At 36.7% G+C, this 24932-nt stretch overlaps 3 protein-coding genes across 3 annotated transcripts; all 3 read right to left on the reverse strand.

The window, feature by feature from the left end:
* Positions 1-1529: 1529 nt before the first annotated feature.
* Positions 1530-7516, reverse strand: LOC132184659 (uncharacterized). Its single transcript, XM_059598375.1, has 2 exons — positions 7140-7516; positions 1530-2230 (listed from the first exon to the last, which is right to left on the reverse strand). The coding sequence occupies exons 1-2, from the start codon at positions 7314-7316 to the stop codon at positions 1865-1867; spliced, it is 543 nt and encodes a 180-aa protein (XP_059454358.1). The 5' UTR covers positions 7317-7516; the 3' UTR covers positions 1530-1864.
* A 4396-nt stretch (positions 7517-11912) lies between these two features.
* Positions 11913-16547, reverse strand: LOC132184152 (probable inactive receptor kinase At5g67200). Its single transcript, XM_059597665.1, has 2 exons — positions 14514-16547; positions 11913-12656 (listed from the first exon to the last, which is right to left on the reverse strand). The coding sequence occupies exons 1-2, from the start codon at positions 15961-15963 to the stop codon at positions 12091-12093; spliced, it is 2016 nt and encodes a 671-aa protein (XP_059453648.1). The 5' UTR covers positions 15964-16547; the 3' UTR covers positions 11913-12090.
* Positions 16548-20718: 4171 nt separating this feature from the next.
* Positions 20719-22117, reverse strand: LOC132185020 (uncharacterized protein At4g06744-like). The gene has a single exon (XM_059598833.1). It carries the CDS (start codon positions 22051-22053, stop codon positions 20815-20817), a length of 1239 nt encoding a protein of 412 aa, XP_059454816.1. The 5' UTR covers positions 22054-22117; the 3' UTR covers positions 20719-20814.
* Positions 22118-24932: the final 2815 nt, after the last annotated feature.

Here is a 24932-nt window from a genome sequence, read left to right on the forward strand (position 1 = left end):
GCCAAACCGGTGACAAATAATTTGCAGGTAACGCTTGCTTTTTAAAAGCTTAAGCTTTAGAGAAGGCCCACCAAATGGCGCATGCTTGTCCAATTATTTTTGTATTTAGGTAAGATGATAGGGATTACTGATTAGGGACCCTTCATTGCTATCCACAATTTATCCCTTTTTTACTCTGCGTACACTTCATCTTTTGCGGTTCACCTTGAAAAAAATAATAATAAAGTAATTGTCATTTCCTACGCAGAAAAAGACTTGGTTATTTGGACTGATATGAGGGTAAATTAGAACGGTGAAATTAATATTGTGAAAAGAAAAATGTTAAAAATTACATTTTTATCTCACAGCTATCTCATAATACTGATATGTCAATTTTAACCAATCTTTGAATCAATCATTAAAAAAAATAATAATAATAAAGGTTGATTGAGACTGACACGTCAATATTGTGAGATAATAATGCTAGAAACTATATTTTTACCTCACAATGCTACGTAGCAGTCCCAACCAACTTTTGATTTTTTTTTTTTAAATATGGAATACAGCACTAGTCTTATAAACCAACTTTTGATTTTTTTTTTTAAAATATGGAATACAGCACTAGTCTTATAATAATTTCACTTCTCCAATACATTGAATTGCATTCAATTATACAATCAATCTCATCCTTACGTCTCACTTCGTTGAGACGGAGATCAAAAGTTATTTCCCTTCTATTGCCAAGCCAAAAAGCATAAAGAAAATCAAGTCGATTTACACTAATGAGATATGAGGATTTTCATTGCGAGAGTCAAACTTATGTCTTAGTATTTATTAAGATTAACTTGAAACCACTGAACCATCACCGCTGATAGTGTCATCAAGCTAAGTTGGCGTGCAATATTGTTGGCATTATGGTAAATCTTTCTGATATTCCAAGAAGGCGAATATCTTATAGGATTGGAGCAATTTGTAATTTTTCTCGTCAAGGTCGTGCCCTAAAACCCAATTTTGAACTTGATGATATTATTTAAATAAAATTATTTTATTTAGAGAATCATGATAATTGAGCAGTTATAATTCATAAAAGATAAATTAATGTCCTCACGTTATATTGTATGTGATTTGTGTGCATCGAGTGTAACTCATGCATAAAATATCTAAATCACCAAATTCCTTTCAATTTGTAAAATTGAGATCACGATCAGTGATAAAATTTGACATTTTATATAATAGAACTGTAACTTAATAACTATTTTAAGGAAAAATATACTTGAGCCTTCATGAACTGCCAAACGTGGCACTATGATACGTCAAACTACCAAAGTCGAAATGATAGATATCACTCGACCGCATACACATTACAAATAATCAGCTGCATGAAATTATCTCTTCATAACTGAACCAGATGCACTGGATGCACGAGGCATAAGAGGAGAAAATGGATTATTTTGCAATATTTAGTTTGAAGCAGCTATCATGTGTACTTGATAATTGGAATATGAATGGCATCACCAGGACAAAAACAGGCGCAAGTAGAACACTTGAAATGCTAAAGGGCACCATTGCCCAAAACCTCAAATGTTAAAATACATATTACATACATCAGCTTGAAATATCACCTTTGAAAATTTTGTTTATAATGACACAATTCAATGACTAAGAGGATTACAAGATGATTCTAGACCACTCTTACAAGGCAACAAATTTTATAGTATGACCTCCTCTACATACCATACTGTGTCGATTGCATGCATATGTGACCATTAGAAGAGCAAAATACAATGTCTAGTATAAAATCAGTAGGACATTGGTATGGTCACCATGCATATAGAGCAGCATCACATCAAGTGAGAGCAAACTACCCGTTGCACGTACCTCGGCATCAGATTTGGCAACACCAGTATGCGTAGTGCTCGTCTTTCCGATGGTTACTAACAAGGCCCCCACACTGTAAGCAAATGAAGCTGCTCCCATCTGAGAATGCATCCAGCACTACTTGCATCCTGCCACTTTCTGCCAGTATAGAAGTCCCTTGAGCATCCGGTGAAATTGACGAGCTACCCTCGTTACTTGGTGATGGTTTAGTTTTTAAAGGATGGGCTTCAGCAATTGCGCACTCAGCAAACAAACTAGCCAGCTGATCAGCAGCAGCATTTTCTTGAAGCTTGCTTCTGTAAAGCTCACGAGCCCGATTCAGGGACTGAAGTACAGCCTCATCCCCACCTTCTCTTCTCATTGCCACTACAACCTGTTTCAAACTTTAGATAAGTACCTAGATACTGAATATTCTCTTAGGCCATTTATTGCTAATGTTATCATTATTATGGTCGCCATAAATGTACTTCCATCTACTACCTTTTATTCCATAACTTTCCATGATCAAAATTTCTGATACATAAAACTAAATAAATAAACAAGGAACAGCAAGCGTAAAACTTAGACATGAATAAATGACAGCAATAAAATACTAACAAGAGCAAGCCCAAAAGGCAAGGAAAAAGAAAAGAAAGAAAAGAAAAGGAAAGAGCACGCAAGAGAACATATGACAGCAAAAGAATCTAAGTACTTGTTCAAGTTTCAATCAACATGTGAAAACAACAACAACAAAAAAGAAAACCAAAATTAAAGAAATGCACCATCATTTCATCGTAAAACTTAGAATCTACTCTTTCCTCTCTATCATCATCCACCACCCCGTTATCACTTATCATTATTTTTAGTAGGCAAAAAAATCAACTTGTGAGGAAAATTGCAGAAATTTATTAAAAAAAATGTAAAATTAAAATTACTACCACCCCCCACAGTGAGTGATTACAACCCAAACAAAACCCATAAAATTCCCATGAACCAAATAGAATTGATTAGATAAGACAGGAAAAAAAAAAGAAAAAAAAAAAAAAAAAGAAGCCTAAATTAATCCATCATCAAAAGAATAAGCCTAAGAAAGTTGCTCATAAATCTAGCGCATAACCACTTTGATATGGTGCCAAAAGTCCTCAACTCCTGGTGACTTCAACTATTAAAATCTTGCAGCGTGACTTTCTAGGTTCAATTCTGTCGCCTTAAGTGATCCATGATTTTCCTCAAGCAGTTGGAGAGAGCTCTGTCACTCCCCCACCTCCCTGCCTACTTTTGGGGGGCAGGGGGGAGATAGACCGCGTCTCCCTGTCTTTGCACAACGGAATTTTACATAGCAAGGGCAATGGAAGCATTAGAGCACTAATTTTACACCATAAAACAAGGAAAGAAAAAGCCACCAAAGTCTGCATAAAGTAAACCATAAAAGGTCCTCACAACATGAACTGAACTAAATAACATAACTTATGTCAATTCGCACTAAATGAAACACCTTCAAGATGACCCTTAGACATTGGTACCACCTTCTAGGCCCACTGATCGGCATCCTTCTCAGAATCCTCTATAAAATAAAATTTACAAGTAGAAGGATAAGTCCACGACTCAATAAGTAAGGTCTAAAACAATGTGTGAAGTGAGACCCTTTCCCTTTGAAATTGTATAACATGAACAAAAACTCAAACCCATTTCTTAACAAAAGAATTTTTTTAAAAAAAAAATTCGAAATTCTAACTTTATTTTATAGGCTTTGTAAAGCATATATATCCTTTCTCTCAAAAAATTCATTTAATTGGAAAATCATATATTTTCTTTTTCTAGCTTCCAAAAATCATAAACTATCATATTGTTTTGCAACTCTCCCCCTTGGTTATACTCATGTTATTAACCTCTGTATAATCTGCGGCTGAAGCGTCCTTGAGGACCTCTTTAAGCTTAACTTGTAGCCACAAGGAAGCTGTCTGTGAAGTGGGAACTTCCCTGATCGACCATGGCTTCTCAAAAGTCCTTAACCATGGCTGCATACTCAAAAGAAGACCACTTGGTGATAGCACACACCTTCTCAAACATCTTTTAGTGTGGTTGCCCCAGCTATACCTCATTCCTTTTACGTCCGGTACTGATAACATTTATGCCACTCCATGGTTTCTGTGGAGTTGAGCTCATAGAAGAAATATTACCCATGCACCTTTCATATAACATAACTCATTTCATTTCTTTGTAGAACATGGCTCATCGGCATAAAAATTTACGGATGTTTTTTTTTTTCATGCATATTTCTCAATCACAATCTTTTATCAAACTTGACTTTTCAAGTTATTCTTTCATTTTTATTTTTACTTTTGATGACGAGGAGCCTCTCCAAGGTAGGACCACTTTGTGTACCCACAACCTAGAACCCGTGCAAAAGTTATTCCTTCATTAAAAACATGGTAAAACCAGTTCATGGTAAATGCCATGTGAAACTCAGTCGTTTCGTTTCATAGCAACTAGCCATCTAAAATTGGCCATTTTCCCTCGTGGCAGTTATCATAACATAACAAGTTATTAACACATGAAAACTATAGTAATTTATTTCTCTTGGGCTTGGATTCACACCATTTATGAAAAGACCCAGGAAAAAGCATTAGTCATATCTACGTTGTGGTTGGTTTTGTTTTTTAACCACATCACCTAATCATGCACTTCTCCTTAGGAAGTCAACATATGCTACACAACATGCTAAACCTTCTTCAATCTACCATGCATGTTCATAGTATACCAAAACATTATGCATTTTGCTTGAAACACAAAACATAATCACCTTTCATGTTTGTTTCAACCAATCAGCCACCCTTTTCTCATCATCCAAACACGATTTGAACTTAAAGGCTGAAAAAGGAAGGTGTTTAGACCTATTTTCTCCAGCTGGACAAATCATTCCTTGGTTTCTTTCTATCCTTCTCTAGCTCTCTTCCTTTTTCTTCTTCCTCCTTAGCCGAACAGCACGTTTCCTTTACTTTACTCCCTTTTCTTCCTTCTTTCTTCCTTTCTCTCTCTTGCTGGCCAAAAGTGTGGCTTGTACAAAATGAAGACATTGTCTTCATTTTGAACTTGAATACATCCAGTTAACTTGACTAAGGTTATAGCCTTGGTCAAGTTTTTGTTTTTTTTTACCACCATGCATGAAAGCTCAATGATCAAAAAATTTATGCCATCTCCCTTAGCTAAGGGGATGGCATGGCATGGCCTGGTGTCATGCATTTTTTTTTTTTTTTGTAAACCTTAAATGGGCCAGACCTCGGGTGGGCTTTTCCAAGGCCCACTCCAAGCCATTTCATCCAACCTCAAGTCCATTTAGTCCAATTTAAAAATCTGGTTTTAATAGGATGAAATTATTTAGAACAATAAAATCCAATTTAACACCAATTTTCAAGCCCATTTTCGAACAATTTTAAAACTCCTCCTGAATGAGCCGAAAAATACAATCAGTAAACCCATAACATTTTTCTTTTCTAATTATGGACCGAGGTCCAAGATCGGCTCCATAATTGATCTCCAAACTTGGTGAATTTAATTAATTCGATTTAGGCCCTCTTACCCTAACCAGGCCAGTGTAATTTCCTTTGCTGGTTCATAAAAAATCCGCTACCCGCCCATCTTAGCCTTAATTTTCCTTTCTTTTTTTGAAGTGTAAGTCAGGGTACAACAAGATCAACAAACAGATCCCAGTGATCTTGCCGTACATGACCATCAACAACCTTCTAGTGTCATCATACACCTACAACAGAGAGACTGTTCGATCTGGAAACTGTGGACACACACAAGCGCTTTTTTGAGCCCACACCCAAAATAAGGGAATGATCTCTCAAGCAGATGTAACTCTGTAAAGTTTCCTCTCCAGTTTCCTAGCAGACTTCAAGAAGAAAAAAGGGATGTTCATAGTCATTTCACATCGCTTTTTGGGTTCTAACCAGCAATTGCGCATCACATGTTTATGTTCCATTTGTTTGAGTCCCAAAGTGTAACCAACTTGATCACAAGAGGTGAAAGTGTGGAGGCTTTAGTGTCAGACTACTTGGACCTCTCCAGTTCCCCAATCCATTGGAATCCAATCTTCATTAGGGCAGCCCATGATTGGGAACTAGAATCTCTTAACTCCTTTCTCAATCTATCATACTCCTTGAAAACTCATCCAGGAGAAGTGGATAGTATGTTGTGGATTCCATCTAGCAGCTACGGACGGCTTTACAGTGAAGAGCTATTATAATATGTTACAGTCAGGTGAGTATAGTTCATTCCCTTGGAAAAGTATTTGGAAGGTTATGACCCCTCCATGCATGCTTTCTTCTTATAGACAGCAGCAATGGGTAGAATCCTTATAGTGGATAACCTTAGAAGGCAGGGTTTCCATCTAGCTAACTGGTGTTGCCTTTATTAAAAAAATGAGGAAACTATTAATCATCTTCCCATCCAGTGCGAGTATGTTGTTGATCTCTGGCACTTGGTTTTTAGCATTTTCGGGGTTTCTTGGGTCATGTCTAGTAACATCCTAGAGCTTCTTCATTGCTAGAAATTTCAAGGGCGGGGACACCCCAAAAAGGCATCTGGAAAGTTACTTATGCTCTCTTAATGTAGAGCATTTGAAGAGAAAGGAATCCACGTCTCTTTGAAGAAAGCGAGTCCAATGTACTTTTTCAAAAATCCTCCTTTCTAAGATCTCTTTTGGATTGAGTTATTGTATATGATCCTAATTTTAACTCAGATAATTTGGTAGATTGAATTTTTTTTTTTTTTTTTTTTAAGATTTTAGTAGCCTTTAAGGTAGTTGCTCTCTTGTATACTTCTTTTTCAATAAAATTATTATTATTGATTATTAAAAAAAAAATCCCAAGATATCTTTCAAGGGACAAAAATAGTTGAACCCACAACTTAATGAAAAAGGAAGCATAAGGAGTAAAAGATAGGAGCACTATCTTAGTGTAGAGGCTTTTTGAAAGTGCTGGCAATGAAACTTTACCTTGGCAACCATCTAAGATTGCCGCAACATCATAGAACCTAAATTACTGATAAAGTTGAAAATTTTCAAGCATCTGGGATAGTTACACAAAGAATTGCATTCAAATACTCCACTGACACATGGTCACCCAACGACTGATACTGTAGCCCTACCACTGAGTATTATAGGAGTGAATTCTAATAATGTAGATACAAGAGATAAAGATTCTGTGATGCATCTATTTTACACCTCAAAACGTCTTCGAAATATCAATCACAGACACAAAAATCAAAAGAAAGGGAAACAGAATGTTTGGAATGGTTACCGCTTGGAGAGCCTGGGAAGGCTTTCCTTGCTCGATGAATTGGCGAGCCAACGTGAGCAAGTCTCTGACGACGTCGTTTTGGCCGGTGTTCGAGTCCAGCTCCTGCTGCGGGTCGCTGGTCTCGGTCTCCATCATCTCCGTGTCCGCGCGGTCCATGGCGCAGGGCATTTCACACATTACTAGGTTTCTGAAGATTTTTACACGGATATATCTCCGAGGATCACACAGGGATTTGGGTTTCTGTCTTTTGTGGAAGTTGTTTAATTTAGCTCGCTAGATGATTCTAGCAATTTCTGCAGTGCAAGCTTCTCTTTTCCATTTTTCTTCTGGCCTTTACTCCGCGACAGAATTGGGTTTCCAAAGGTGATAGACCAGGCTTTTGGACTATTGGCCCAAAGAGAGTCTAGGCCATCGACAAATGGGGCGGTTATAATTAGCCACTAACCACTTTGGTAAACAGTAATAAAAAAAAATTACTAACCACCTCGTCCGAGGTGGCTAGCTGTTTTAAGAATAAACAATCAGAAAAACCGCTAAAAATATAAAAAGGACTATAGTCTTCTAAATGTGAGTAAAGATATAAGGAGGATTATAGTCCTTTCAAATGTGATGTGTCATTTAAAATAACTATTAAATTAAAATTCAAAAATATGCATCTCAAATTCAATTGTGATTTTAACAGTCATGTCACATTTGTGAGGACTCTAGTCCTCCTTTTATATATATATATATATATATGAGTAAAGATATAAGGACTCTAGTCTTTCTAGAGTTATCATAAATGTAATGGGGCATTTAAAATTACAATTGAATTTGAAGGAATAAGATCATCTACAGTTCAAATAAACTAAATAATATCCAATTAGTTATAGTGAAGGGGTATTTTTGTCTTTTCACTTTTTGAGGAGACAAAAATATTCATACACTATAACTAATTGCATATTCTTCACTTCAAATGAAATGAAGACCATCCTAACTCGAATTTCAAATGATCATATATTTCCTCCATTTTTGAATGTGTCGAACTGACTTTATATTTTTCGATGTTTTGAATTTGAAATTTTGGTGTTTTTTTGGCTTTGGGGTTTTTATTTGGATTTCGGTGGGTTTTTTTTTTTATTATTATTATTTTGGCTTTTGGCTTTATTTAATTTTTCTGATTGTATGTTCTTTTCATTTTAATTTGTATATGGATTAGTGGATTTGGGTGAGTAACTGAGTATGTGTAAATGAGTCGTTGGCTTGTTCACAGTATTGTGAACATAGCCTAGCTCAAAACACATCATGTTCTTTTGAGGAATACTTTGACCCAAAATTATTTAAATTAAGCCCAAAAAATGTCCAAAAGCTTTATTAAAGTTTGTATGAGCAGTCTAGACACAAAAAGTGAAGACCATTATATTATTCGGCTTATTAAATTTAATACAAACAACTAAATATATAGGCTAAACCCTACTGACACAAAGACCAAACTATCCTTAAAATCCTAATGATCCAAACCTTAATATCTCTTCTAACACTCCCTCTCAAGCTGGAGCATATACATCATATGAATCCAGTTTGGAAGATACAAGTAAATAAAAAAAAAAAACAACTAGAAAAACATAAAACAACAACTAGAAAAACATACACCAACACCAACACTCCCCCTAAAGCTGAAACAGCTTGAAGTTCACAATACAAACAATAAGATAATTAAATAAAACTTCAACGCCAGCCGAAAAACTCGTCGGAAACTTGAACAACTATTTGATCGGTTCTCGCCGAAGAATCCAAGGCCGGTCGAATACATCGATCTTGGGATTGGTTCTCGCCGTAAAACACCAAGGCCGATCAGATGCAACGATCACTTGATCGGTTCTCGCAGGAGAATCCAAGGCCAGTCGAATACATCAATCACCAACAAATAACAAATAACAAATTTTTCACATGATTAACCAACAAGATTCGTTGGAAAATAGCTATTGGAAAAAACTTTGCTGGAGCTTGCCGGAACTGGCTGGAGAAGATAGAACAAGCCAGCCACACCAAAAAAGGCAACAACAGAATCAAACAAGGGCCACACAGTAACGTTTCAACAACAAAAAACATCAAATTGCCGAATTTTTTATTTTTTATTTTATCGATGGCCGCTGCAACTTTCTCAGCCACCATACACCAACCACTATAGACAACATCGGCAACCACAGAACAGGCTGGCCAACATCACAGAACATCAAAACACAACCAAAATCTTTTTTTTTTTTCTCATCGAAAGAGTGTTCCGGTCACCATGAAAAAAAAAAAAAAAAAAAACTGCTCTAGAGTGCTCTTCGAAGGTACTACCATGCCCACATGGGCGGTGCAGCCACCAAAAAAAAAAACAACAACAACAATAATACCACCACCACAAATATAGCGGAAAAACACTACTCCAAAGGATTCAAACCCTAAGGCTCTGATACCATGTTAAAGTTTGTATGAGTGGTTTAGACACAAAAGGTAGAGGCTATTCTATTATTCGGCTTATTAAACTTAATACGAACAACCAAATATATAGGCTAAACCCTACTGACACAAAGACCAAACTACCCTTGAAACCCTAATGACTCAAACCCTAATATCTTTTCTAATAGGCTCGAAAGCCCATATATAAATAGTAGTTATAAACCAAATGATTATTAGTTTAAATAATCGCTAACCGCCGATTATACAAATAATGGCTAACTGCCTAAGCAGAGCAATTGCGGTTTTTAAAATTCGAGATGATCATTATTAAATTTTCATATATTAGTGATTTTAAAAGTTATATCACATTTGCAAGAGTAATGCTAAAAGTCACTCTTGTGTCCATCTTGTATCACTCAAATAATGATATATCTTTTAAAATAACCATTAGCCTTGTAATCGATTATTATTGAATTTTGATCAAATTGTGATTTTAAAAGCCACCTTATTCTTAGAGTGACACAAAAGGAACACATGAGTGACTTACAGAATTACTCCATTTGGAAGGACAAGAGTCTTCTTTTTAGCATTACTCTGGCCCAAAACATTCAAATTGCATTTAAAGCTATTCTTGTTTTGACGTGAAATGTTTCTATTGAAAAATATTTGGAGAAATTTAACTTAATCGTTCTAAACTTTTATTACTTTTGCAATCAACCCCTAAAAGTTCAAAAACTCTCAATTTAGTATATCCAACTTTAAAAAGTTTGCAATGTCGTCATTTCATTAGGATTTCAAGAGTTTTTATACTTTAAGGAGGTGATTGCAAAAGAAATGAGAGTTCATGGGGCTTAAGTGAAGTTTCCTAAATATTTTCAACTTCAGCATTTAGCTCGTACAGAAAGTCACCAACAATAGACAATGGTTGGCGACCTCCGACGACGGCCAAAAACAGCGGTAACTTTTGGTGAATACTAGCGAAGGATTTCTACAAACTCTAATGGCGACGACTAGTGGTCAACGGAGAATTATGGTGGCTGGAGGAGGTTTTGTGGCAAACCCATACAACAACTGATAATGAATTGCAAGAGAGTACATACAAGATAGAAAAGCTAAAATTCAAAAAAATAAATGATGTTTTAAAAAAAAGTAACCATTTTACATAAACTAAAAAAAAAATCTGGTTAACCGAAAAATGTTTTCGATTTGATCATAATTTTCGATCGTACCAAACATCAAAAAATAGGAAAAATATTTTTTTTAAAAAAACATTTTACGTCAAAACAAATGAAGCCTAAAGCAGTTCGCTTTCTTTAATCTTAAAGAAACAATGCATCTTCATTAGCAAACTGTTATAAGGCGCAACATACTGAATCACTACCACTCCACGTCGCTCTACCTTTCGAACCATACGGGATAACTTCCTCGAGATTCCTAGCGAAGGATACTCTACCGTTGCAACTAGAAATGAGCGGGAGTCCCAAGTATGGAACATGATCATCTCCAGTTCATTTCAGTTAGTTATACTTTAGAGGTATTTTTGTGTTTTCACTTTTTGATAGGACAAAAATACTGCTGCACTATAACTAACTGGATATTCTCCAATTCAGTTGAACTGGAGAGGATCATAATTTTTCAGGTACTCCCCTAGAGCTCATACTTCAGTGAGAAGAGGCGGGAAACAACGGTCTATGTGTAGAACATGAATCTCTTTCTACAACAAAATTACAAAATGATGCAATGCCATCGATACCACAAAGCATAAAACACATAGCCACCCATTTCAACTACGAAGAGTCACTTCCATGCAGGGGCAAAACCACTCATTGGCTTGGGTGCCCCAGCCCCCCAAGACATAGGGTGGTCCCTAAAAAAGTAATTTTAAAAAAAAAATTAAAAAAAAAAAATGGATCTTTAAAAATTAAATTTTGGCAAACCAAGAATTTTTTAAAAAAATTTTGCCTTCCAAACTAAAAATTTTAGTTTCACCCCTGCGTCCGAGCATAGAGCAAAGACTAATGGGAGATCGCAAAAGTAGCAGCGAAAATCGTAGAGAAAACCCGACCAACAACCGGAACATCCAACATAGGAAAGTTGGGTGGATGCTCGCCATAAAGGATCTACATGCCAAACCACCTTGTTTATTTGTGTAAACTAAAATTTTTTGACCAAATGATGTATACTAAAACATATTTATATAAAATCATTCAAAACTTGGGGAGGCCATGACTTATGCCGGTCCCCTGTAAGTGTCGGGTGAAAGAGAAAATATTTAGCACGCCAAGTCTATGTGCTGACATGTCGCTTTGTGGGCGGTTAATTTAAATAAACAGCTGCAATAAAATGTATTGCATTACCAGAACTTGCATGCATTCTGAATCCTGCACCCACCATAATAAACAGGGGAGACGGGAAAAGGAAGCAAGTGTCGGAGGAAAAGCAGAGGGAAAGTAGCATTGCAATATTTGCTGTCATCTATATATTTTCTATGCATTACTTAATGGTGTCGTACAAATAATATTAACTAGGACATCCCACTCTGCGGGTCCAATTCACTATCCACCATTAATACAGTCTCTTTAATCTCCTGTAACATCTTCAATACCTGCCACATAGTGGGCCTCTGCTCAGGCGAGGTCAAGCTACAAGCTATGGCAACCTCAAGAAGCATCTCCATCCTATTGTCTTCCCCATCTTCTTCCCTTATGGACCTAACCCAAGTTACCATATCATTGGGCGCCAAAAACGGGTGCTCTGATGGGTGCTTGCCAGTGAGAAGCTCTAGCAACAAAATTCCAAACGAGTAGACGTCGGATTTGGAGGTAGCTTGGTGATTTGGATTCCGCCTTTCCGGGGCTTTATATGTGGCCGAGTCGTTGTCATCGTCGGAAGATGCGTTGGTTAAGATGGAGAGGCAGTAGTCAGCGACGCAAGCCTCAAACTCAGGCCCGAGGAGGACGTTGGAGGACTTGAGATTGCCGTGGACGAGCCGCCATGCTTGGTGGATGTAAGAGAGGCCTTGTGCTACGTCCTCCGCTATTTTTAAGCATGATGTCCAATGGAGTGGCCTTGCCCTTGTTGATTTTGAACCTGCACATGCATTTTTTATACGTACCACATGAAGGGGGAGTTTATCAGTACCAAATTACATATATAGGATATAACAAATTGCGTAGTGTCTAAAAATGTCAATATATATATATATAGGATGTGTCAAGTAAGAATGCGTGTAACATTTTTAGGCTTTTGTACCTAGCTTTTAAAATTAATATTGGATTAAAATTCAATAATAATTAATCTTAAATTCAATAGTAATTTTAAAAGTTTTGTTAAGAAGTGTGAAAGTAAGAATGTGCGTATCATTACTCTTTTAAATTTGTGCTTTAACATTCATAGACGATACACATATGATATCATAGTTTAATTCTAGAAGTTTTTATCTTTTGTTTTGAATTGAGGTGACATGGCTTTTAAAATCATTATTGAACTATTTTAATTACGATTTTAAATAGTTCAATAATAATTTTAAAAACCACGTCAAAAGTCATACTTTTAACATTACTCAATACTATATAAAGCATGTGAACATATGTTGAGTTGCTGTGGTGCAGTGGTTATCACGTTAGTCTTACACACTAAGAGCATCTCCAGCAAAAGTTTTACTTTACTACTCAAAATACAATTTTTTTTCATTTTAGTTACTAGTTTTTCATTATACACTCCAACAAAAACATCTATTTTAACTATCTACTCTAATTAAATATTATTTTTCAATATTATTTTATTAGTTTTTTATCATTTCTTTATCTTCTCCATAAAAAGAGAAAAAATTAAAAAAATTAAAAAAATAGAAAAAAAAATAATAAAATATTACTTACAAATTGCTACAATAACGTGTAATTATAAAAGTTCACAATAACTTGAATGGAAAGAATTTTTTTTGCTATTATTTGGCTAGCCCAATATTAGTCTTTTAACCTATTTTTTTCTTCTTTTTTTTTCTTTTTTTTTTTTTGGTTGAGTATTATCAATACAGCAACTATCGAAATAATATTTTTCACTCATGTCTTTCTAACTATCTATTTCAAAAATTAACATTAAATTTTGAACAGATGGATCCAACGAGAGCCTATCATAATTGACTGACAGAATTGACCATTCAATTCCAACAGCTACGAACGGAATGAAGGTCCACCGGAACAGTAGCCGTCCAGTTACTGGACCTTATTAAGGCCCCCCACATATGACTTGACCGGACGTAGGTTCCCACAACTACCAGCCAAATCCTAGCTAGCTAAACAAACGATCTCCTCTCCTATTGAGCGAATGTGCATCCACGCGCGTGGGACAAGTAAACTTACAGACAGACAGTTCTGACTGTTGGTGGGGTCGTGTCAAAATTCCAATTCCTCGCAAACTCGCTATATGAGCGGGCGTGATCGAACAATCAAGCGAAGAACACAGGACCACCTGGTCCTCACTCGCACCGTTTCTAATATATTTAGGTTCACAAGCCATCAGGGTCAAATCAAATGACTCAATTCCAAGAAAGGTGCTTTTATCGTCAAATCAAAGTCCCAATGTACCCAGCAGCAATATTCTCGGTGTTAATTGAAACCCAGATACCATCATAATCTAGTACTAGCATGACCTCAAGAGCCAAAAACCCTTTTTAACATAATTTTGTATTTTTTAAAAATAAAAATAAAAAAACAAGAATTGTCACATGAAAATGTGACCATTAACACCATGTCCTAAAAATATAGGATCCCATCATGTGCCAATAATGGTCCTCCTTTTACTGGCTACCAATAAAGCTTTAAAAAAGTATCAATTTAATAGACCTAAAGATAAGGGGTAACTATCCTAGTACTGAGTCTACACTGAGTGGACTCAGTGAGCGATAATGAGGAAGATAATGAAGCGGAGAAAGGAGGAGGAGCTTACCGTGAATGAGAGAGAAGAGACTGCCGTTGGGCTGGTAATCATATACGAGAAGCCGTTCTTCCTTGGCGTGAAAATAAGCCCGAAGCGGCACCAGATTAGGATGCCTAAGCCCACCCACTGATTCCATGTGTCGCTCGAACATTTCCTGATTCGTGCCCGCTAATTTTGCAGCATCAAGCCTCTTCACGCTGACGATCAGACGGTTATCAAGCACGGCTTTATAGGTGGTCCCTATGGTCCCTCTCCCAAGCAACTCAGCGGAGGCTCTCATCAGCTGGTCCAGCGTATACAGCTGCGCCTCGCCCGCACAGAATACCAAGTTCCCACTCTTTGCCACTTGCATTCCTTGCACTCGCTTCACCTTCTCTTCCAACTCCTCTTGCTCTATTTGCATCACCGCCGCCGCATGAGCCGTCGCCGCAGCGTCCTCCGTAGCCATTACAGGCGCCGACGGGTCTTTCCGGCTCCTCTCTTTCTTCACGGCCATCACAAAGCAGATAAGCGAACCGATGAGGACCAAAACACCGACGGAGAACCCCATAATCACGGTGGCTCTCTTGTGCTTCTTTTGAAATGGTTCATGAGCCAGGTCAACACCGTGTACATGCGCGCTTTGACCGAGCGGCACCGTCGGTGGCGGAGCCGCCAGCGGAGCCGATTGGCCGAAAAACGGTTGGACAGGCTGGCACTCTTTGTGTATGATCTCGCCGCAGAGATTGGGGTTCCATGAGAAGGAGGATGGACCGAAGCGTATCAGAGTGGGAGTAACCGGAATGGGACCGGCTAGGTTGTTTCCTGATACGTTGAAGGACTGGAGGGAGGACTGGTTGAGCGGAGGAACGGTTCCGTTGAACCGGTTCCACTCGAGCCGGAGGTAGTAGAGGCGGTCTACAGTGGCCAACCAGGCGGGTAAATGTCCGGTGAAGTTGTTGTAGGAGATATCAATGGTACGGAGCCTGTGGAGATACAGAATCGACGGTGGGAAAGAGCCGATGAAGGAGTTGTGGTCGAGAAAGAGGGTTTTGAGGTTGACGAGTCCGGCGAGGTCGGGAATGGGTCCGGTGAGCGAGTTGTTCTGCAAACTCAGGACTCGGAGCTGGTCAAGGCGGGTCAATGTGTCGGGAGCGAAAACGCCGCCAGCTAGATCTAGACCTTCGAGGACGAGGCGCACAACTTTTTGCTGGGCGCATTTGATTCCCTGCCAATGACAGAAACCGACGCTGGTATTTGGAGAGAAGAAAAGTTTATTGCTCAAATCAGCTTTGGATTTGAATGCGAGAAGAGCGAGTGCATCATCACCATGGGGTAGTGATAAGTTAGCGGAAGATGGAGAGTGGGGAAGCAAAGGCTTAGAAGAAGCAACTAAGGTGGTGCAAAGTGAGAACAAGAAGGAGGCATTTGATAGAAACAACAAGAACAGTGTAAGGGGCTGCTGCCTTCTCCTCAGCATTATTGGAAGGGGGAAGCAACCTCTGAGCAGTGAGCCCTCTTCTCCCCCTCTCTCTCTCTCTTTCCTTCTCACTTTTTCTCTTCAAAAACAAGTAGAAGTATATGATTTGTCCATATTTTCATCCCCTGGTGGCTCCTAGCCTGCTAGAGCTAGGGGATTAGGAATTAGGATTTAGACAATGAAGAGTAGAAAGAAAGAAAGGATGGGAAGAGGAGGCAAGCGGTACGTGACAAAAGCATGTAAGAGCTTAGGAGCAGTTGTCGGACTGCAAGCTCAGAGAATCACGTGAAGGTAAAACATGTATCTGACGTGTAACTGTTGGGTCGTACGCTTCCCGATAATTACTGTTCACTTATTTACTATAAATGCTCTAATAACAGCTGGGTTCCGCCTTCATGGCATGGGCTGTCCCGCTCCGGAGTCCCACTCCCAACCCGCCGCCCGCCCTACATCAACAGCCTCAGTCTCCAGTGCTTTGCTATTTCTTCTCTCTTTTGAAGAGAGACTGTCACCTTTGTCGCTTTGTATTCGTTACACCTTTTTTGGGGCTTTGGTCGGCGCCATGTGACTTCACAGTTAGCGTAATTTTAGATGCTTTGTCCTCTAATTTCAAATTATGTTTCACGAGATCGTTAAGATTAACGCCTTTATACGTAAATATAGTTAATGATCTTTCAGCTACCATTTGTTAAAGTGGACTTTCATATTTGAAGCTATCTTAATTTGAAAATAAGTTTCACCAAATCTTATGATTAACCCTTTGCTATTTTAGGCTTTTTAGCTATTTAGAATGGAAAAGGCTATAATTACTAAATTTGTTTTTCAAAAATTAATTATATGATGGTTACATATTACTTGAAAATAAAAAAAATAGTAATAAAAAAAAAATTATTAAGTGTAACATTTGACCCCCTTGGCTTTTCACTTTTTTCGTTTTAAATTTTATTTAAATTTTTTTAAAATTTTAAATTTGTGTTACAATTTTAAGATTTTTCTTTTTTAAAAAAATTATGAAGGGTATTTATGTCATTTGAGGGTATATTGATATTGTTTTGATAGTGTATGGAGCCATGGAGGACATTAATAATAAATTATTAGTTTGAGAGAAGTATGTGTAGTTTCTTATTTTTTAAACCTATTACCTTTAATTTTTAGTATTTTTTTTAACTCCACTTCAATCCCCCCCGCACTAGTACACCAACAATCATCCCTCTCACGTTTGGATTGAGATCCCCTCATATTTTTTAAAATTTGAATCATCCATTACATCTAACGATCTAAATAAATACAGAAGTTTGTGTGTTACCGATGTAATTAATTTTAGTTTTTAATATGTCAAATCTACTTGCTTTGGTAACACAAACTTCTGCATTTGTTTAAACCGTTAAATAAAATTGATGGCTCAAATTTTGAAATATAAAATATAATCCCTCCCATTCGGCCATCCCATGCAACGAATTTTAGCAAAGAACCAAAGACACCCAAAGCAAGGACAAGACATGTCAACAATCGGCTACCACCCAAGAGGCTGTGTTTGGCAATGAAATGGAAAAAAGGGAGTCGAACGGTATTGTAGCAGATTTGACTAATATGAGGAAAAAAAAAATAAAAATAAAAATATTTTGTATAAAAAAGTGAAAAAAAATTTATTTTGTAGTAATTTTTTTATTTGAATAGTAATAAAAAATGATTAATGTGATGTTAAAAATAAGAGTGTTGAAGTTGATTTTGAAAAGAATTTTTTTTATTTTTAGGTCCGGTCCGGTTTAGCCTTTGCCGAGCACAGCCAGAGACAACACAAAATATGCCACTACCTTCAATATGTGGAAAACCACAGCCAAAGAAATCACCCCTAATCGGACAACGACAGCCAGTGATTTTCTTTGCTTCAAATCAACCACTCAAGCCTCACAACAAACCACAATGACTCTTGAAAGATTTTCAAATTAATATATATAGATATTTATTTGAGTCTTGTGAATGTTTAAAAATGGCCACATGGATACTTGTTGTGTGATGCATTGACTCTTCAAAATTAATTTTCAGAAACGGATTCCAGGAATGATTTTAGGTTATGGATAGAAACTCCAAAGGCTTATAAATTGATTTAAAGGCTTTTAAATCTAGAGTTTTAAGCATACAAACCAAACTACATCGTTCTAGGCATTATATTAAATCTAGAGATGATTGCCTTTGTAAGCATCCTAATTCCCAACCACTCTGCTCAAACAATTTATTCAATCACTTTATACCCAATAATGTTGGTCCATTGAAGACCAATAAGGCTTTAAGCAAATCGGCAAGCTTCGAGATAATTCATGCCTAGGCTTAAAATAAAAGATAAAATAAATTAAAGCAAGTAGAAAAGTATGGATTGATTTGATTACCATCAAATCTTATTTCGATTAGATCTTTAAAACTAATTATACAAGATAATCAAATATACTCTGACATTTCACCTCAAACTCGAGATAAAAGATAGCTTGAATTTGAAAATAATGATCTTTTTTTTTAGGCCAAATATAATGGCCGAAAACTCATTGGAGTTGGGCTTTTAACACCAATAGGCCGAGAATCTTCAAAACATGGCTAATTATGGGCCAAAATGAAAGTCAACAAAATACTAAAATGAGGCCAATAATGAGCCTTAAACGGACCTGAATTTTTAGACAATACTACAAAGATTAGGAATAAGCCATCAAGGGCCGAAAGATGGGGCCAACTATAGACTATAAATAAGCATGAGTATTCAAACAATATCACAAGGTCAAATGCCTAGGCCAACAAACGGCCAAAAGATTGGCAACTCGGTCTCTTTTTTAGGGGGGCTGAAAACTAAAGAAGATGAGCACACCATTAGATCATAGTCACAATGGAAAAGAAAATAGACTCTAATATATTGTTTTGATATGTGATGCCATGTGAAAAATAGGGACAAAACAATAAGAAGAGAATAGAAATGAAAAAAAAAAAAAAAAAAAAAAAATTGAAATTCCCCAAGATTGCTATGATAGAAAAGATAAAAGTTAAAGGAAATTAAAGGGGAATAATAAAATAAAGACGGGTTTTAAGTGGTTTGATATATGACATACGTCTACAAAAGTAAAGCTTCAAGAGCTACATTTTTCTCTTATTCAATTGATAATGTTACAATACAAAATACTCATACTTCAAAAGGAGAATTAGAGGTAGATAGTTGATTACCATCAATGCAATCAAATTCCATAATATATGATAATCAAATATACTCCCATCACCAATGGAATTCGTACTGTTCCACAAACACCTCATGAATAGACATCCAATTTCTTCGCAGACGTGATTAACGGGATTAGCCTGCTTGCTGTTGATAGTTATCCAAACTTTTTGCTGACGGGATACACGATCTTGTTGCAATTTGAGCTAAATATCTGCATCAGGATCAGGCCCACTCCCAGTTTATCAATATCTTAATTAACAGACAACTTGGACTATCTGCTGTTTCCATTAACATTAGAAAAAACACAAATTAAACGAAGAACAGTGATCCGTGACGAGGCTGTCGACTGATATTATTATTACAATATAATTTTGGTGGCTATTTAACTGAATTTTATTTTTGATAGGCTCTGTTTGAGGTGGACCACATGGTTCATGGTTGTAGTTGGAGATTGTAATGCGTTGGGTTGGTTGAGCAACTTTCTGATCCATAAATCATAATCACTTGCGCTGCCTGCCCTGAAAAAAAGCGAGAGTTGCAGAGCGGTAAAAGGTTTTAAGGCAGCAGAAAGAAGAAGGCACCGAATTCTCATCACTCATCCCCTGAAATGGACAAATTTTGGACCATTTTCTGTATAAAAGAAACTTTTCTTCATTGTCATGCATATGTGCATGATACCCCCCATTAAGTTGTGCCTTCTCATTGAGGGATATTTTCTTATTAATTGGACCACGTACGACCACTCCTGTCATAGGCTCATAGCAATTAAATATACAATGCTTAAACACTATTTGATGGCTACATATTCATTAGCAATTGATAAAGTTCAATAATTTCAAACTATAATCAGGCTCAAAGTTTAATAATTACATACAACAAACAATGCTAATAGTGAAGGAGAAGAGAATCTACTCCTACTAGTGTGATTATGGAGCATTTTTAGCCGTTTTACTCTTTTAGGTTTTTTTTTTTTTAGGATGATGACGTGTTGTGGCTTCAAGGGAGAGTTTGCACTTAACAAGTCTTAAACTTGGGATCTAAGGGGTGATACTCCCTAAGATTATAAACCTCAACCAATAGGCCAATCCCTTGGGGTAAGGGTTTTGTTTTTAAATTGTTAAAGAATAATAATAATTATTTATATTTTATACCGGCTATCTAGGTCATCCACATGGGTTAGGTGAATTTGATCTAAATTCAATTATACAAAATTTCAACCCACTAATTTTGTCTTGGATTTGCAGATAATCTCAAAATTTAACAGCCCTAAATATGTCACAGTTAACATCCACATGAGTTAGTGAGAAGCGGCATTATTGGTGTGATTGTGGAGTACTTTTAGCCTGATGCTCATTTAGGGTTCTGTTTTGAATTAACCTGCAATGGGCCCATCGACCCAAATAAACTCAAACCTAATTATACAAAACCCTAATTGGTCAATTTCTTGTAAAAAATTGCAGCCCTAAGTGTGCCCATGGTTAACATGTACAATATTCATTACACCGAAGGAAATTAATGATAATCTGTCATATATGCACACAAATGAGAGTTCCATGCATTACAAGACAAAAATCAAAATCGAAAAACCAATGCCTTCTATAAACAGAGTAAGAGAAGGTAAAGGGTCCCATTAAGTTAGAGGAGCCAATATTTCAGGAAATGAGGTCACAGGAGGGCCAGTAAGGAAGCTCACAAGTTACACAAGTATAAGTTTCCATTCTTGGACAAATCCTTGGGAATCTGAAGAAATCTCCACATTCAGCTGCTGATCTTTGAAATGGAAGATCAAGGATGCAGTTATTACTAACATCAAGCACTCCTCTCTCAATCAAGCTCCTACAACGAAGCCCCACATTCATAAAATAATTATTGGACAAGGAAAAATTGACCAAATTCTCTAGCCCACAGACCACCTCCGGCACCGTGCCGTACAACATATTACCGGCGAAATTCAACTGCTCCACCTGGTCTAGGCAACCCAACGAGAATGGCAAAGGCCCAGTTAACTGGTTGTTGCTAGCATCAAACACTATGGCCTCCTTCAGAAATCCTATCTCGTATGGCAGACAACCTGTTAGTTGGTTGTTCAGAAAGAGCACCTCTGTTAGAAACGACAGAGCTTTGACAATGCTTCCTGGGATTGGACCGGTGAAATTGTTGTTTGCGAGGGTGAGATAGAGAACGTGAGAGCTGCCCAGATTGTCAGGAAGCTTCTGCATAAAATTGTTGTCGTTTATGAAGAGGACGTCGAGGTTCTGCGTGAATATTTGAGGTGGGACTGAGCCGGCGAACAAATTGAACCGAATATCCAAGAATGTCAGGCTGTTCATGAACAGAAAAGCCGTAGGAAATGGACCGGAGAATTTGTTGTTGCTTATGTCGAGCTCGTAGAGATATGGAAGGTTGGAGATGTTTGGGGATATTGTGCCGGCAAAGTTGTTGGAATTCGCGTGGAACAGAGCGATGTCGGGAAGCCGATCAAGAAAGCCGTCAAGCGTTGGGGCGCCAAGCTGGAAGCCATTGAAGTCGATGGAAGCGAGAGCCGTTGCTGACTGGTTGTCAGGGGGGGTTTCACAGTAGAAGCCTCTGTATTTGCATATATCCGACCCAACCCACGATTTGGTAATGCCCAGTGGGTCAGAGGTGATGATGGACTTGAATTTTTGGATGACAGGGTAAACCACCGCAAGCCTTTGCTCTGCAAATACCAAAGTTTCAGCTTTCTGAGGTGAAGGCGACGGAGCTTGAGAATTTGTTGGTGATTTCTTACACCTGTGGAATCCACTGTTGCAGCCTCTGCTATGTGCTGCAACACCAGAGTTGACAATCAGAGAGGTAAGGAGAATGCTGAAGGCCATAACTGCAGCTTTGGTGCTGGATTTGCAGCTCATCTTCTCTCCTTGACCTATTCTGCTATGGATTGAATTGAAAGGTTTTCAGAGGAAATTCAATGGAGAGAAAGGAGTAGTTGTAGTTATAAGAAGAGGTGGCAAGATGGGCCAATACAGAATCATGTTGAATTGTTTTCAACATCTATGTTCATTTTTGTACTTGTTTCAACCCCGTATAATAGTTAAGGATCAGATACGCATGCAAATGTGAGCGTGTATTATTTCGTATGATGTTTTTTGTTTTTGTCCTATATTTTCCGTATAACAAAGTCAAGAAGTGGCGTGGGTTGTGACTTGTGCATTGGTGATAAATCTCTCAAGTGGTCGACCGTCCTCACTTACTCCACTCGACATGTATTCTGTCAATATCAAATGATTGCTGCTTAGAAAGAAAAAACTAACTCTATCGACATCGGATGATAACCCTCATTCTTCGGTAAGAGCATTCACATTGAGTATTCACATTGAGTATTTTAAGTTATATATATATATATATACTCACATTGAGTATTTAAGTTTTATATATATATATATATATATATATATATATATATATAACTCTTGAGCAGATCTAGCAAGGCCTTCAAACACGTGTTTTAAGTTAAATTTAACTATTATGTGTTATTTTTATCCTCCAACAAACCTTTTAAAATGAAAATTTTTCAACAATTTGTTGCATTGAATTTTCAAATATGAAAATCTATTCTATCAACATATAGGATTTTTTTAATTATTTTATCTCCTCTTTCTGTTTCCTCTTTCTCTATCTCTTTGTTAAAAAAATATTATCTAAAAAGAATAACTTGTCAACTGCCGGTGTTTATATTGAAAAATGAGCAAGTAGAATAAAATAGATGAGGTTTTAAGTAGCTAAAATAACTCTATATTGTTGCAGATGCTCGTACTATTTTTAAATGTAAAGAGCCCAAAAAGTAAAAATTGTCTTTTTTTTTTTGGTAATTTTATTTGCCATATCATTTATCATCTTTTCTTTCACACTCAGAAACAAAGATTGACGAGCTATCCAAAAGGGAGGAAGGATGGTTTCCTTCCCCTTTTTCCTTTTTTTGTTTTAGATTTTATTTAGCCTCTAGCAGCAGCGGCCAGCCTCTTCCCCCGCTTTGGCCATTATACTCCACCTCACCGTTCGTTTTCCTCCCCAATCTTTTGGCTTTGTCGGTCCAAGTCCTATACGTGTTATTACACCTTCTTCCCTGGCACCAACGAGTCCTGTAAGCAACAGACATTTTCCCTTCGGTCGACACGCGACGGTTGTGGTTCGAATACTCCGGAGCGTAGATCGCGTGAATCTCACGCGCTTTTGTGTGAGCCTGTTGTTGCTATTTGTGATTTTTTGTTTTTCGTTTGTTTATGTTGTTCTAACTTTCAAGTTGAGGACAGATAATTTTTGATGTGAGGGCTTATCTCTAATAGCGGATTAAATAAAAAATTTTGTTATAGAGATATAATTTATCCATATCTTATATCTAGTATGCCATAAACAAGAAACAAATCTATGCCATAAGTAAAGTTTGTACATAGGTCTTTACGTACTATTCCTCCCCCATCTATGCCATAAATAAAGATTCACGAAAATCACTCACGCAGATGCTGATGGAACCGAACATGCATATATAGGCCAAAACAAAAGGCAAAAGTTGAAATTGATAAAGATGCATACCAACTACCGAATTTTTTTTTATTCTTGTTTTGGTCTTTTGCTTTTAAAAAGACTGAAAAAAGTTGAAAATTGATTTTGATGACTTATTATAAGAGAATTAAATAAAAAATTTTGTGCAATTTGACATTTTATGTTGTGAGTGAAAACAGTTTAAATTGAAGTTGGAGTTGGGCAAATTAATTAATTATGTATATGCCTTTTTTTTTTTTACATGTTCACGCAGGAGAAGAGAGAATGAGATTCAAATTAGTGACTTTCATTCCATGAAGTATGGTCTCTAACGGATTGAACTGTCCATCGGAGACATGTACATGCATGCCATATCAGCTAAATATTAAAGTTAGTTTCACTAATAAATAATAATATTTAGTTAAAGTATAAAATTATTTGGAGAGTTTGATGTTTAATGGTTTTGAAAAATTGCTAGCTAAATCAAGAAAAATATTACTTAAATTGAAAATGTTTTGAGTTGACAAAGAAAAATAACATTCACGAGTCTTTAAATAGCTTACGCTTTTCATATACGTAAAGTATTTTCTCCGTAAGCGTAAACTATTTTCTCCGCTCTTCCACACTCTTGGACAAACAATTGTGAGATGACTCTTTATAGGGCCTATCTGCCCACCCCACAAAGATCCTCTCGCAATTACTTACTCAAATTGCAAGCTTTACAGGCAAGCAATTATCCCTGAATGCCTTATATTCTCACACATTCTTTTCCTTTGCAGCTCTTCAACGTTGTCTCTATCTTTTTCGCAACTTCTCAGATTATATGAAAATATAATAAATATTTTTTAATTTTCTATAAGAGCTAAATGTCGAAAAATATTTTTCTAACTAACTATTTTCAAGATTACAAAACAAAAAACGAAAAATAACCACTTTTTATTATAAAAATAAAATAAAATAAAATAAAATAAAACTAAACTTTCTTTTTTTTTTCGATATAACACACTTTACATGGAAACAAAATGAACTTTAATTTAATTCAAGAGATCTGTTACACATTTATTTTTGAGAATAGATGGAAATTAATTTTATTTTTAACCATTTCTATAGTGAATGAATGAATTCACCATTGAATTTGTGTGGAGTCTACAAATCTAACTGTTAATATATTGAATTTGTAGAATGAGATGAGAAAAATATGGAAACAAATATTGACCTAAATCATTTCTTTTTATTTTTTGTCCATCTC

Source organism: Corylus avellana, chromosome ca6 (assembly GCF_901000735.1).
Source record: "Corylus avellana chromosome ca6, CavTom2PMs-1.0".
Classification (NCBI taxonomy): domain Eukaryota; kingdom Viridiplantae; phylum Streptophyta; class Magnoliopsida; order Fagales; family Betulaceae; genus Corylus; species Corylus avellana.